Source organism: Rutidosis leptorrhynchoides, chromosome 1, assembly GCF_046630445.1.
Source record: "Rutidosis leptorrhynchoides isolate AG116_Rl617_1_P2 chromosome 1, CSIRO_AGI_Rlap_v1, whole genome shotgun sequence".
NCBI classification, from domain to species: Eukaryota; Viridiplantae; Streptophyta; class Magnoliopsida; order Asterales; family Asteraceae; genus Rutidosis; species Rutidosis leptorrhynchoides.
In genome coordinates, this window is record NC_092333.1 from 349,964,702 (window position 1) to 349,979,638 (window position 14,937).

At 33.2% G+C, this 14,937-nt stretch overlaps 1 protein-coding gene across 1 annotated transcript; it reads left to right on the top strand.

The window, feature by feature from the left end:
- Positions 1-6,855: 6,855 nt before the first annotated feature.
- On the top strand, positions 6,856-8,910 carry LOC139899923 (epoxide hydrolase 3-like). Its single transcript, XM_071882749.1, has 4 exons — positions 6,856-7,143; positions 7,505-7,672; positions 7,826-8,061; positions 8,661-8,910. Exons 1-4 carry the CDS (start codon positions 6,856-6,858, stop codon positions 8,908-8,910), a joined length of 942 nt encoding a protein of 313 aa, XP_071738850.1.
- The last annotated feature ends 6,027 nt before the right edge of the window (positions 8,911-14,937 follow it).

The window sequence follows — 14,937 nt, forward strand, 5'->3', positions numbered from 1 at the left end:
CACTTACTTATGGCAAACACCGATTCGACCTTCTCGGTCCACCGTTTCAATCCGATCGGTCCTTCGGTTCCATCAAATTCCAAAGGTTTGCAGGCAGTGAATTCTTTGTAGGTGCATCCTACACGATTTCCTGTACTGCCAGATCCAAGGTTATTGTTGGTATGTAGCGCAGCCTGTACTGCGGCTATGTTTGAAGCTAGAAAAGTACGGAATTCCTCTTCATTCATATTCACGGTGTGTCGAGTAGTCGGTGCCATTTCCTTCAAAATAGTCAAATGGAACAAGTTAATCATACAGAATATTAAGAGTAGTTAATAGTATTTCGTAGCATAATATGAACTCATTTATAAAAGCTTTTTCTTCATATTAGCGTTTTATAAGTTTAAATTCGGGTAGTACCTACCCGTTAAGTTCATACTTAGTAGCTAATATACAATTCAACTACTACAATTCTATATGAAAAACTGATTGTAATAATATTTCGCGTTCAAACTTTTATACAATATTTTACAATACCGCTTATTTTACATAAAGCATGAAATATAGCACACAATAACTTTGATACAAGATAGTTGTGAAGATAATTCTAGCTAGTGCACAAGTCGTTCAGCAAAGGCAATAAAGACACGTAATTCATACGTCCAGAAACAAGTCATGCATTCTGGTTTTACTAGGACTACTTCCCATCCTTGGTCTTGTGGAACATAACCGTTATGGCCATTGATAAGACAACATGTTGTTATGTCGTCAAAGGGAAGAGGGTTACGTAATGACCAACAGTCTCGTAATAATCTAAAAACCTCATTTCTTACCCCAATTACCGACTCTGTCACTTGTGGGAACGTTTTGTTTAATAGTTGTAGCCCGATGTTCTTGTACTCACTTTGGTGAGAAGCGAACATTACTAACCCGTAAGCATAACATGCTTCTTTATGTTGCATGTTAGCCGCTTTTTCTAAATCACGAAGTCCTATATTCGGATATACTGAGTCAAAATAATTTCTTAACCCGTTGCGTAAAATAGCATTTGGGTTCCCCGCAATATATGCGTCAAAGTAAACACATCGTAACTTATGGATTTCCCAATGTGATATCCCCCATCTTTCGAACGAAAGCCTTTTATAAACCAAGGCATTCTTGGAACGTTCTTCGAATGTCTTACAAACTGATCTCGCCTTAAATAGTTGTGCCGAGGAATTCTGACCGACTCTAGACAAGATTTCATCAATCATGTCTCCGGGTAGGTCTCTAAAAATATTGGGTTGTCTATCCATTTTGTGTTTTTATACTGTAAAATAGACAAGAGTTAGATTCATAAAAAAAATACTTATTAATACAAGCAATTTTTACATATATCATAAAGCATAAGCACACTATATTACATATATTACACCACACGAATACAACTATCTTATTCCGACTCGCTCGTTTCTTCTTGTTCGGTTTTGGTTCGTTTTGTCAAGTTTCTAGGGATATATGATATTCCCTTAATACGAGCCGTCGTTGTCCACATTGGTTTAGAAAAACCTGGTGGTTTAGAGGTTCCCGGGTCATTGTTACAACTTAAGGACTTCGGGGGTTGACGATACATATAAAGTTCATCGGGGTTGGAATTAGATTTCTCTATTTTTATGCCCTTTCCCTTATTATTTTCTTTTGCCATTTTAAATTCAGTTGGGGTAATTTCTATAACATCATCGGAATTCTCGTCGGAATCCAATTCATCGGAGAATTGGTAATCCTCCCAATATTTTGCTTCCTTGGCGGAAACACCATTGACCATAATTAACCTTGGTCGGTTGGTTGAGGATTCTCTTTTACTTAACCATTTTATTATTTCCCCCACCGGTTCTATTTCTTCTTCCGGTTCCGATTCTTCTTCCGGTTCCGATTCTTCTTCCGGTTCCGATTCTTCTTCCGGTTCCTCTTCGGGAACTTGTGAATCAGTCCACGAATCATTCCAATTTACATTTGACTCTTCATTATTATTAGGTGAGTCAATGGAACTTGTTCTAGAGGTAGACATCTATCACATAATATCAAACACGTTAAGAGATTTATATATCACATAATATTCATATGTTAAAAATATATAGTTTCCAACAAAAATGTTAAGCAATTATTTTTAAAGAAAACACGGTCGAAGTCCAGACTCACTAATGCATCCTAACGAACTCGATAAGACACACTAATGCAAATTTTCTGGTTCTCTAAGACCAACGCTCGGATACCAACTGAAATGTCCCGTTCTTATTGATTAAAAATGTTCCATATTAATTGATTTCGTTGCGAGGTTTTGACCTCTATATGAGACATTTTTCAAAGACTGCATTCATTTTTAAAACAAACCATAACCTTTATTTCATAAATAAAGGTTTAAAAAGCTTTACGTAGATTATCAAATAATGATAATCTAAAATATCCTGTTTACACACGACCATTACATAATGGTTTACAATACAAATATGTTACATCGAAATCAGTTTCTTGAATGCAGTTTTTACACAATATCATACAAACATGGACTCCAAATCTTGTCCTTATTTTAGTATGCAACAGCGGAAGCTCTTAGTATTCACCTGAGAATAAACATGCTTTAAATGTCAACAAAAATGTTGGTGAGTTATAGGTTTAACCTATATATATCAAATCGTAACAATAGACCACAAGATTTCATATTTCAATACACATCCCATACATAGAGATAAAAATCATTCATATGGTGAACACCTGGTAACCGACATTAACAAGATGCATATATATAAGAATATCCCCATCATTCCGGGACACCCTTCGGATATGATATAAATTTCGAAGTACTAAAGCATCCGGTACTTTGGATGGGGTTTGTTAGGCCCAATAGATCTATCTTTAGGATTCGCGTCAATTAGGGTGTCTGTTCCCTAATTCTTAGATTACCAGACTTAATAAAAAGGGGCATATTCGATTTCGATAATTCAACCATAGAATGTAGTTTCACGTACTTGTGTCTATTTTGTAAATTATTTATAAAACCTGCATGTATTCTCATCCCAAAAATATTAGATTTTAAAAGTGAGACTATAACTCACTTTCACAGATTTTTACTTCGTCGGGAAGTAAGACTTGGCCACTGGTTGATTCACGAACCTATAACAATATATACATATATATCAAAGTATGTTTAAAATATATTTACAACACTTTTAATATATTTTAATGTTTTAAGTTTATTAAGTCAGCTGTCCTCGTTAGTAACCTACAACTAGTTGTCCACAGTTAGATGTACAGAAATAAATCGATAAATATTATCTTGAATCAATCCACGACTCAGTGTATACGTATCTCAGTATTGATCACAACTCAAACTATATATATTTTGGAATCTACCTCAACCCTGTATAGCTAACTCCAACATTCACATATAGAGTGTCTATGGTTGTTCCGAAATATATATAGATGTGTCGACATGATAGGTCGAAACATTGTATACGTGTCTATGGTATCTCAAGATTACATAATATACAATAAAAGTTGATTAAGTTATGGTTGGAATAGATTTGTTACCAATTTTCACGTAGCTAAAATGAGAAAAATTATCCAATCTTGTTTTACCCATAACTTCTTCATTTTAAATCCGTTTTGAGTGAATCAAATTGCTATGGTTTCATATTGAACTCTATTTTATGAATATAAACAGAAAAGTATAGGTTTATAGTCGGAAAAATAAGTTACAAGTCGTTTTTGTAAAGGTAGTCATTTCAGTCGAAAGAACGACGTCTAGATGACCATTTTAGAAAACATACTTCCACTTTGAGTTTAACCATAATTTTTGGATATAGTTTCATGTTCATAATAAAAATCATTTTCTCAGAATAACAACTTTTAAATCAAAGTTTATCATAGTTTTTAATTAACTAACCCAAAACAGCCCGCGGTGTTACTACGACGGCGTAAATCCGGTTTTACGATGTTTTTCGTGTTTCCAGGTTTTAAATCATTAAGTTAGCATATCATATAGATATAGAACATGTGTGTAGTTAATTTTAAAAGTCAAGTTAGAAGGATTAACTTTTGTTTGCGAACAAGTTTAGAATTAACTAAACTATGTTCTAGTGATTACGAGTTTAAACCTTCGAATAAGATAGTTTTATATATATGAATCGAATGATGTTATGAACATCATTACTACCTCAAGTTTAGTAGGTAAACCTACTGGAAGTGACAAGAAATGATCTAGCTTCAAAGGATCTTGGATGGCTTGAAAGTTCTTGAAGTAGGATCATGACACAAAAACAAGTTCAAGTAAGATTTTTACTCGAATTAAGATAGTTTATAGTTATAGAAATTGAATCAAAGTTTGAATATGAATATTACCTTGAATAAGAAAGATAACCTACTGTATATAACAAAGGTTTCTTGATCTTAGATGATTACTTGGAATGGATTAGAAAGCTTGGAAGTAAATTAGTAAACTTGAAGGGATTTTTGAAGTGTTCTTGAAGTGTTCTTCCTATGATGATTATAGCTTGATTCTTGAAGTGATTTTTGATGAAGATGATGATTAACTACTGGAAAAATACATTCATAATAGTGTGTGTGTGTGTGTGTGTTGAGAGAGAATTAGAAAGAGAATTGGAAGTGAAATGGAGTGAATGATGAGTGGTAATTGGTGAGTGGTGAGTGGGGTTAAAAGGAGTTCTAGTTAGTTGACTAGCTCATGGTAGAAGTTAAAATTGATTAGTCATACATGACATAATCAAGAGTGGAATCCCATGCTAGTTCCTATTGGTATATACTCATAGTAAGTACATTTTGAAGCTGTGTATAATACGGGTAAGAATACGACTAGAATTCTTGATGAAAGAAAAGAATGAAAAAGTAACTGTAACCATTTTTGTTAAGTATGAGTGTTTTGATATATGTCTTGAAGTCTTCCAAAAGTATTTTAATACATCTAAATACACTACATGTATATACATTTTAACTGAGTCGTTAAGTCATCGTTAGTCGTTACATGTAAGTGTTGTTTTGAAACCTTTAAGTTAACAATCTCAATTAATGTTGTTAACCCATTGTTTATTATATCTAATGAGATGTTAAATTATTATATTATCATGATAGTATGATATATTAATATATCTTAATATGATATATATACATTTAAATGTCGTTACAACGATAATCGTTACATATATGTCTCGTTTCGAAATCCTTATGTTAGTAGTCTTGTTTATATGTATATAACTCATTGTTAATATACTTATGGAGATACTTACTTATCATAATCTCATGTTAAACATATGTATATCCATATATATATCGTCATGTCGTTTTTACAAGTTTTAACGTTCGTGAATCGCCGGTCAACTTGGGTGGTCAATTGTCTATATGAAACATATTTCAATTAATCAAGTCTTAACAAGTTTGATTGCTTAACATGTTGGAAACATTTAATCATGTAAATATCAATCTCAATTAATATATATAAACATGGAAAAGTTCGGGTCACTACACTCGTACCCCATCTATTTTGTGAATTTGTAGTTTTATGAAAGTAAATTATCACTAAAATAGCATTTAAATATAAGTAATACTGGAAAAAAATTCGGGACCCCGCTGAGATATAATCATGGAATTTCCAGTGTGATTATACCGAAAATGTAAGTTTTAGCAATGTTTTAATACCCGAGTTCAAAATAATACTCATGTGCTACTTATCCAGAGTACTATTTCTCATAAATAGTATAGAACGAGGTTTTTCGGAATTAATCATAAATAGCAAATTTTTTTTGTGAAGTGGTGGAAGTAAGTGGAGATGGTAGAGTGTAAAGGGTTTTAGATCTTAGTCAAAATATGGTATACTGCTACTAACACTCATTTAAATTTTCATTTCCCACTTTTGGACTTTGGTCCCTCTAAAAAAAATACAAAAATGGAACCTTCTTAAATAAGAAAGAGGTTCCAAACATTTAAAACCGGTTTTAATAAAAAGGGGTTCTTAAAGTGGAAGTAAAGAGACTGGCTTTTTACCAAAAAGAGGTTTCAAAAGTTGGAAGCGGTTTTTAGTTAAAAAGAGATTTCTAAAGTGAGTCAAAGAAACCGGTTTTTATGTTAACCTTTAAAAACCGGTCTCTTATGTTTTATGAAACCGGTTTTTTCAACTTTTCTAAAAAGAGGTTCCAAAAGGGGTTTCTTTGATCATTTTTGTAGTAGTGAAGGATTCTGAAATTCAAATTAGAAAGCAAGGGACGCTATTAGCAAAATTGGGCAAAATAGAGGGACCAACAGAGAAAAAAATCTAAAAATAAATTCTTTGTTACTCTCTAACATAGATTTTATAATAAAGTATAAAGAATACTCCTTATAAAAATATAAATAAAACATTTTTGTCATTAAATGTTTTGAAAAAAGAATATAAGTAACAAAGATAAAAAGAAAATAATGTCGATTATCTAATTTCTCTCGAGACAAACTAAAGTAAAATGGTATGTGACATTTTAGCGAAATGTTTTTTAACGATCATTATTCATTATAAATTATAATATGAGACTATCAATCGGGTAACGTGTAAACACTATGAGAACAAAAGACATTTAAAAAAATAGTTTAGGTACGTATAATATGATATTTTGACAAAACGTATGAACCAATTCCAACCATATTAATAAACAATTATTATGTAGTCATTTGATTTAGGCTATAAGACAACAAAAACTTATTGACAAAAGATCCCAAGGTTTTACACAACGGATCTTCTGAAAACCCATGTTTTCATTGATTTACTTGAATACGTCAAACCGTTGAGTTTTCTTTAATCATTTAAATAGAGATAAAAATGAGTTGATATTACACCCTTAAGAACTTCAAACTATAATGGATCAGATAGTGCATAAGTTTGTGGAGGTGAATGGACTCAAACTTCACATAGCCGAAATCGGAAAGGAGTCATCACCCATTGTAGTGTTTCTCCACGGTTTCCCGGAAATATGGTATAGTTGGTGCCACCAAATGATCGCACTTGCCAATGCTGGTTATCGAGCTATCGCTCCTGATAGTCGAGGATATGGACTCTCAGATCCACCTCCAGAGACTTATAAATTTCGATTTTCTGATATGTCCGATGATCTTCTTGGGATCGTTGATTCGCTTGGCATTGATAAGGTAAATGGATAAGAACGGGTAAACACATAAGAATTTATAGGAAGTTGTACTTAAACGATTTATAAACTTTTTGCTATAATTTTGTGTCGGTATCTTAATTGTCTAACATGCTTTATTGCTTAGAGATAGTTTAGTGAAGTTATTAATTAATAATACAATTTCAATTTTCAAATTTATATTAATGTGCTTAACATATTATATTGTCTATCGATAAAGGTAAGTGAAGATAGAAATAAATATTATACCAGTGAAAGTATAGAGTTATTTGAGTGATCTATCTATAGAAATGTGATTCATTTATATTGTAATGTAATGGCCTTGATAAATTTTGCGGAGGATTTCATTATATTGTTGTATGTAGATATTTATCGTCGCGAAAGACTTTGGGGCTAGAACAGCTGCTGTCTTCACCCTTCGCTACCCTACAAGGGTAGCTGGAATTATATCGCTCGGTATACCCCATTTACCTTTAGGGGCCTCTGCATTTCTTGAAGGGATGCCTGAAGGTTTTTACATCAATAGATGGAAGGTAAGTAATGTTAAAGCTATAGAAATTATATAATCTAAAAAACTTTAAGCAATTAAAATAAATTGACCTATTAGAGATAAAACAAACAAACAAAAAAATAACAAATCTACACAGAGAAAATCTTTCGTTTGAGCAATATATTATATATGTTAGATACCTGGAAGAGCTGAGGCTAATTTTGGCCGTCTTGATGCAAAAACCGTTGTACGAAACATATACATCTTGTTTTCAAGAAGTGAAATTCCAATCGCTGGCGAAAGCCAAGAGATTATGGATCTAGTGGGTTCGTCTACACCTTTACCATCCTGGTTCACAGAGGAGGATCTTTCAGCCTATGGAGCTCTATATGACAAGTCTGGTTTTCTTAATCCACTCCAAGTTCCTTACAGGTAAGTGTTAAATATGTGTGGGATGACTTATAATTAATCAGGTGCACACAAGAACATGTCATGTTTGGTCGAGTCAAAATATTTTAATCCAATTTTCTTGTGATGTAAGTGATTGAGTATCCTATATGCTGAAAGTACAACTTGAGAAACTTGATATATATTTCTGAACTTTTTTTTATTGTTTTTGATATACTCATATGTAATATAGGGGTTAAGCCATCACTAAATGTCCTCTCGTTGAGGATCTAAGATCTTTGCAACTTTGCAAGAGATCACATGTTCAAAGCTTGTCGTAGCTATAGAGAAGGGTTTGTAAAGGATTACATATTAGTCTGGTTAGATTACGTACATCGGAGTAAAATTATCACCCTCTCGAATAACTCGAACAAGAAAAACATTATCACTAATCACTTTATATGGTTAAGAGCTTATTAATTGGGTGCATCATAATAACTGGTTTATCTTTACGAGTGCATGCTCGTAGCTGTACGAAATATTTTTCCTTTGATTTTAGCTACAAGTGTTTGATATACATGTTTGATTCGCTAAGTCAACATGTATAGCTTGAACATGTCATTTATAATGGTCTTGTATAATAGGTCAACGGACGAAGAATTTCCTGACATAGTGGACCCCGTTATCAAGAATCCAATGTTGTTAGTCGTCGGGGAGAAGGATTACTTTTTGAAGTTTCCGAGAATGGAAGGTTTCATAAGGAGTGGAATGATTAAACACTTAGCATCGGATTTGGAAGTTGATTATGTGCCCGAAGGTTGCCATTTTGTTCAAGAACAATTTCCGGACAAGGTCAACCAGTTGATTCTTGCATTCCTCAGCAAGCGTAGTTGAGCATTGTCCAGTTGATTCAACTCATGATCGCAACGATCAGTTTACTTGAATAATGTTTTATTAAAAATAAGGCCTCGGATCAAAGTTGCTGTTTTATGTGTTGTGTTCTTTTATTTACTGAGTTGTATGAACAAACCTTTGTAGCTTTGTATCAAGTATCAATATGAGAAATGGTTTCATAATTCCATGTATACCTTGTTAGACCCGTGACATTTATTGTGGCCTATATTACCATTATGAATTTACACCCTTTATGTTTTGCCATAATGACAATATTTACCCCTAACTAAAATACAGTTATTTGATGGAAATAACTGTAATAACAGTATAAATATATTAGGGTTGTGGTTTCCTGTATTCTATCATTCACGTATCATAAATTTCTCTCTGGAAACACCAATTACTCTCAAGAGAAATTAAGGAATCAATCCATCAGATTATTGATAGTACTACGGGAATTGAATAACCCCAATGGCTTCATCTTCAAACTCTAATCTCAAATCGATTCTTCCATCAAGTAAGTATTCTTTAATGTTTATGTTTATGTGATTACATGTTTGATTGATCATGTATGATGATATATTAATCAACATGTGGTATCATGAGCAATTAACTAACATGTAATCCAAAGATGAAATTTTCATGGTTGAATCTTAACATTGATATCCCTATATAATAATGATGTGGATAAAATAAATTCAATTGATGGATGATTTTAGTAACTGTAACTAAATATTGTTATTAAGTATTGATGTTGAAATATGGATATCGTTGATTCTTGAAAACTAATTTAATTGAACATGCAATCCTTGTATGGGGTTAAGTGATTCTTGTATTGTTCAGTTGTATGGGGTTAAGTGATTCTTGAATTGTATGGGGTTAAGTGATTATTAAGTGATTTTGGAGATTGATCAGCCCGGCTACTCTTTGGGCCATTTGGTTGGCAAGAAATGATTTTATTTTTAATGGCAATTACACATGTTGGGCATCTATTGTTCGTCAAATCAAGCTCAAAGTCTTCTTATGGGCGACTTCATTCAAGTTATGTTATAGTCACCAATCATATGTACGGGGTTACAATCCCGGACTTCTGTGTCGTTCGGTTTGATTCATTGATGTTAGGTTTGATGTTGTTCGCCAAATCATCCGAATGATGTTTATTTGTTTTTCCTTTGTAATGTGTTCTTCTCATCGTTTTGATGAAAGATCCAGTTTCTTAATAAAATGTTCTCCGTTTCGCCAAAAAAAAAAGTGATTCTTGAATAACATGCGACTAATAAAAACAATTAAAAGAATGGTAACCCATAGTAGGAATCATATTTAATATGTAAATTGATGGCAACCATAAATTTTGGTTTTTGTTCTTTTAGTTAATTTCTAAAACTTACTATGACTTTGATTTTAACTCAACAATTTCAGTTCATATAATTGATTTTGAAATTTGTTTAACCGAATACTTTATGATTGATATGAATGAATTCATGAGTATTATATGAAATTGTTATTGTTAGTTGTTTCACCGATCAATATTTACTCATTAAATTCTAAATTTATGAGTTGAAACTTTGACTGTGATTTAGTATATATGGCACATACATATAAAGAAGGACAATTTAATTCACCATCACTTGGATGTAATTCATCAGACATATATGCCTTGAATAATTGAATAGCATGCATCTGTTATAGATGGCATGTATGAGTATATGATATCAATTTATTTGTTATGGCATAATTATATATGAAAAATCCACTTGGTGAATTTTCTTCTTATTGATAAAAATTTGGCCATACATAGTTACTGTATGTTTATCTAAAGTCATCAGTAGCATGTTTGTTCACATAATGCTACTTCATTCTTGCTAATTTGTGAATTGTGATTAAATCAATAAATGGCAACTTTTATATTAACTTGAATAACCGGCCCAACGAATGGTTGTCAAATTAATGTAGAAGTTTAAGAAATACCATAGTACGAATTGTTTAAGTTTTCATTCAATGAACCCAACGGCTAATTGTATGTTAACTTAAACATTGAAATATATATAAGCATAATTAGCATATATATTATGTTTCTGCCCAACGGTGATATGTGATATGTATGCATGCTTAGTCTATTTTAAGATGTCTAACGATCCAACTCTCAACTAAACCAACGTAAGGTTGAAAATTGGGCAAACATCTTATATGCCTATTATTTTGGTGTTCATAATAGGTTTTATGTTTTACTAATATGCCTGACTTTACTTATTTATATCTCATTAATGTTTTTTAGTTTTATTTGAGCATACATTTAATTTTCAATCTATTTCAGCATCTACCTCAACATCTAATACGGGTTACTTATCCGGAATTGAACCGTTAACATGGAGAGATCAAGTGAAACTTACTCTCGAAGTAATGTACCTCGATCATGCACTTCGTACTGATCCTCCTGCTGCACTTACTGATGCTAGTACATCAGATCAGAAACGTGCTTATGAACAGTGGGAGCGCTCTAACCGCATGTGTCTCATGATCATTAAAAACTCCATATCCGTTGCTATTCGAGGAGCCATTCCTGACTCTGAGAATGCAAAGAAATACTTAGACTCCGTTGAGGAACAATTTAAAGGGACCTCAAAGGCTCATGTGTAACGACCCGACTTTTTTGACTTATATTTTTGTGCTCTATACTTTCACGAAAATGCGTATCTGTGCATACTGAGCTAGTTTATGCTCTGGGATCTTTATTCATGATTAATTACTTTCGTTAATGTCTTAAAACGTGCTATTAAGTGTTTAATCACTTAACTTGATCCCCGAATGCTTTTATGACCGTTAGTGTCACTTGTCGTTTTGAACGAGCTATGTACTTGGTACACGTTTAACTTTTGTCGTAATTGGAATATTACGACTACGTAATACTAATTGTTATTTCCTAATAACAATTACTTGGGTTTTTGGTTGCTTAATTACGCTTAGTAATTTACTTATGCTCACTAGTTAGTCTTGTTGAACTTTCTACCTTGTTGGACTTTAGCCCACCCTACTCTAGCTAATGGACCATTTAATTAGCCCAATTTTAAATGGATTATGATCCATTAAGATGTAGGACAAAAATCCATTTATAAGAGCCAACATACTAGCATTTTTGTTAACCATTATCACAAATGTTGCATGGGATCCTAACAATAAGCACCACCTTTAGACTACCACTAACCAAAAAGCAAAAAGGTGTCCCCCTTGTCCCCCCCATACAACCTACAACCACCACCCCTCCCACCACTATAAATACCAAGCTTATTCACCTATTTCACACTTGATCTCATTCACATTTTACACACACTTACTCTCTAATTTTCTCTCTAGTCTTTCTCACTCTAAAAATTGTAAGTTTTAAATTTTCTTCTTCTTCTTCTTCTCTAAATCACGACACCATCATCATCTTTATAAGATCAAGCTTGTTAGCTTTTTGATCTTGTTATATCTTGTAGATTCAAACTTTGATTTGAATCCTTCAAGAACATTAAAGATTCAAGCTTTCTAGCTTTGAATCTTCATTACTTTGATGGATCTAAGTTTTATAGCTTAAGATCACTTTATTTTTGTTAAAAGATCAAAACTTGTGTTTATGATCTTCATGAAACTTGAAGATCTAGCTTCATGCTTTAAGGATCTTCAAGAACATTCAAGATTCAAGCTTTGTAGCTTTGAATCTTCATTACTTTTGTTGGATCTAAGTTTTCTAACGTATGATCTCTTTTGTTTTGTTGAAAGATTAAAACTTGTGTTTATGATTTTCATGGAACTTGGAGATCTAGCCTTTTGCTTTCAAGATCTTCAAGAACATAAAAGATTCAAGCTTTTTAGCTTTGAAATCTCATAACTTTTGTTAAAAGGATCCAAGCTCTCTAGCTTAGGGTTCCATTACTTTGTTTGATCAAATTTATGTTCTTACTTGTTTGATTGAATGAAAGTTTGTAGCTTTAGTTGTAGATAGAACTTGTATTTGTGCTAAGACTAAGAACATGATGTAACCTTGGTTCATCATCCTTCTAAAACTCTTAAGTGAGTTGTATAATTGCTTAGTCTTGATATTGTGTGTTAATGGTTGAAACTTGGTCAAAGTGATGCTAAAACATCAAATAGTTGTACACTTGAAGCTTACACGCATCAAGGATGAGAACCGTGATGAGCATCAAGCACTAAGAAACCCACCGGAGCACTTGTTTACTATTTTTCGGGGTCTGATCAGACACCTGGGACTTCTGGAAACTTGATTTTCAGATATTTCATTTCGAGTAGATGACTTTTCGTTTAGGACTCGCCTGAATCCGATATACGGTTTAGGATTTATAGCCTTTCGAAAATCACTACACCTTTGTAACGACGTGCTGAAAATTCTGACCTACTCGCGCTTGAACCGTTGCCACGGTCAAACGACATCGATTTAGGATCTGAAAATTGGATAGCGGTTAGAGGACTCACATACAGAGCCTTGGCCACTGACCACACGTCTTTTCGTTTTGTATAGAGGTCGTAGTGGCTGTCTGAATTCAGCCTTTTGTTTCGATCTCTATTCTTATTGAAAACTTACTTTATTTTTTACGAATGATGATGATGATGATGATATTTAAGACTTAACTTATTCACTTTTAAAATTTTGGGGACAATATACTGACCTAGTGACCTTTGACTTAGGTTGAGGACCTTTCGGACCGACTTACTACTTGCATACTTTTCATATCGACATTTACTACATCTATCACTGTGAGTTATAGCTCCCTTTTACTTTAACTATCTTTGAGACTAAGAATACATACGCTTTTTATATTTTACATACTAGACACGAGTACTTAAACTTTATATATGTGTGGTTGACATAACGGCACAAAGATTCCCCTTAGCTCGGTAACGTTTAGTCATTGGTTTATGAACCGGTGAATGCGAATCTTAGATATGGATCCATAAGGTTTGACATCCCCACTCGGGCTAGTCGCGCTAGCATTCAAAGGGTGTTTAATACTTCGTAAACATACGCACTTTCCAGGTGTACTTTTAGGGGGTGATATATTACTTTTTAAGTTAGTTACCGGGTGCCCACGGATAAGCATATACTTTATCATACTGATTTGAAATACTGATTTGAAACGCTGGTTGAAGCACTGAAATCTCGTGGTCTACATTACATTACTGATTACAAACAAACTATAGCTCACCAACATTAGTGTTGAATTTTTAAGCATATATTTTTCAGGTGCTTAGACGTTGTTACTTCCGCTGTTAGACTTGCTATTATAGTCTTGGTGCTATAGACTTGCTGTTACAAAATCGATGTGTTAGACTTCCGTTGCATTGTTTAGAGATGTCTCAATCATGAAACTTTTACTTTGCATTCACAACTTATGTTACATTTGAACAATGGCTTTGTAATGACCTTTGTGTCACGTACTTATATTAATGCTTTCTATTCGTAGAAGCACGTTACCTTTTGTAAAACATTTGACGTTGGTAAAAACGTTACCTTTTCATGAATGCAAAACTTGTTTTAAAATAGCATATAGTATTATACCGTGTAATAGACCTGTTGTTGATGATCCGTACATGATGGTTTTGTACGGGGTGTCATTTGGTATCAGAGCATTGGTTGTAGGGAATTAGGTTGCATTAATGTGTCTTGACCGAGTCGAGTAGGATTCACTAATAGGACTAATCTACAACTTGCTCGTTTACTTGTTTCTGCGGAACTGCTGCATGCTACTGCTTACTTTTACTGCCATATGAACTTGCTGTATGCTACTGCTTATTCTCGCTACTGCATGCTACTATCTGCTTTTTGCATGATACTTCCGTTTGATACTGTTATTATTACCATGATATGCACTGCTGTAGACGATCTAGGCTGCTGTAGTTATTAGGCCTGGTACGTTCTTGCTACATGTCTGCTATTCGCTGTACCGACTTGGAAGATTTATCTTTCCTAGTTTAGATGTTTTTCTGAACCCTTTTCCCATTCGTCTAATCCTAAGGACTAGTATTGTAGTC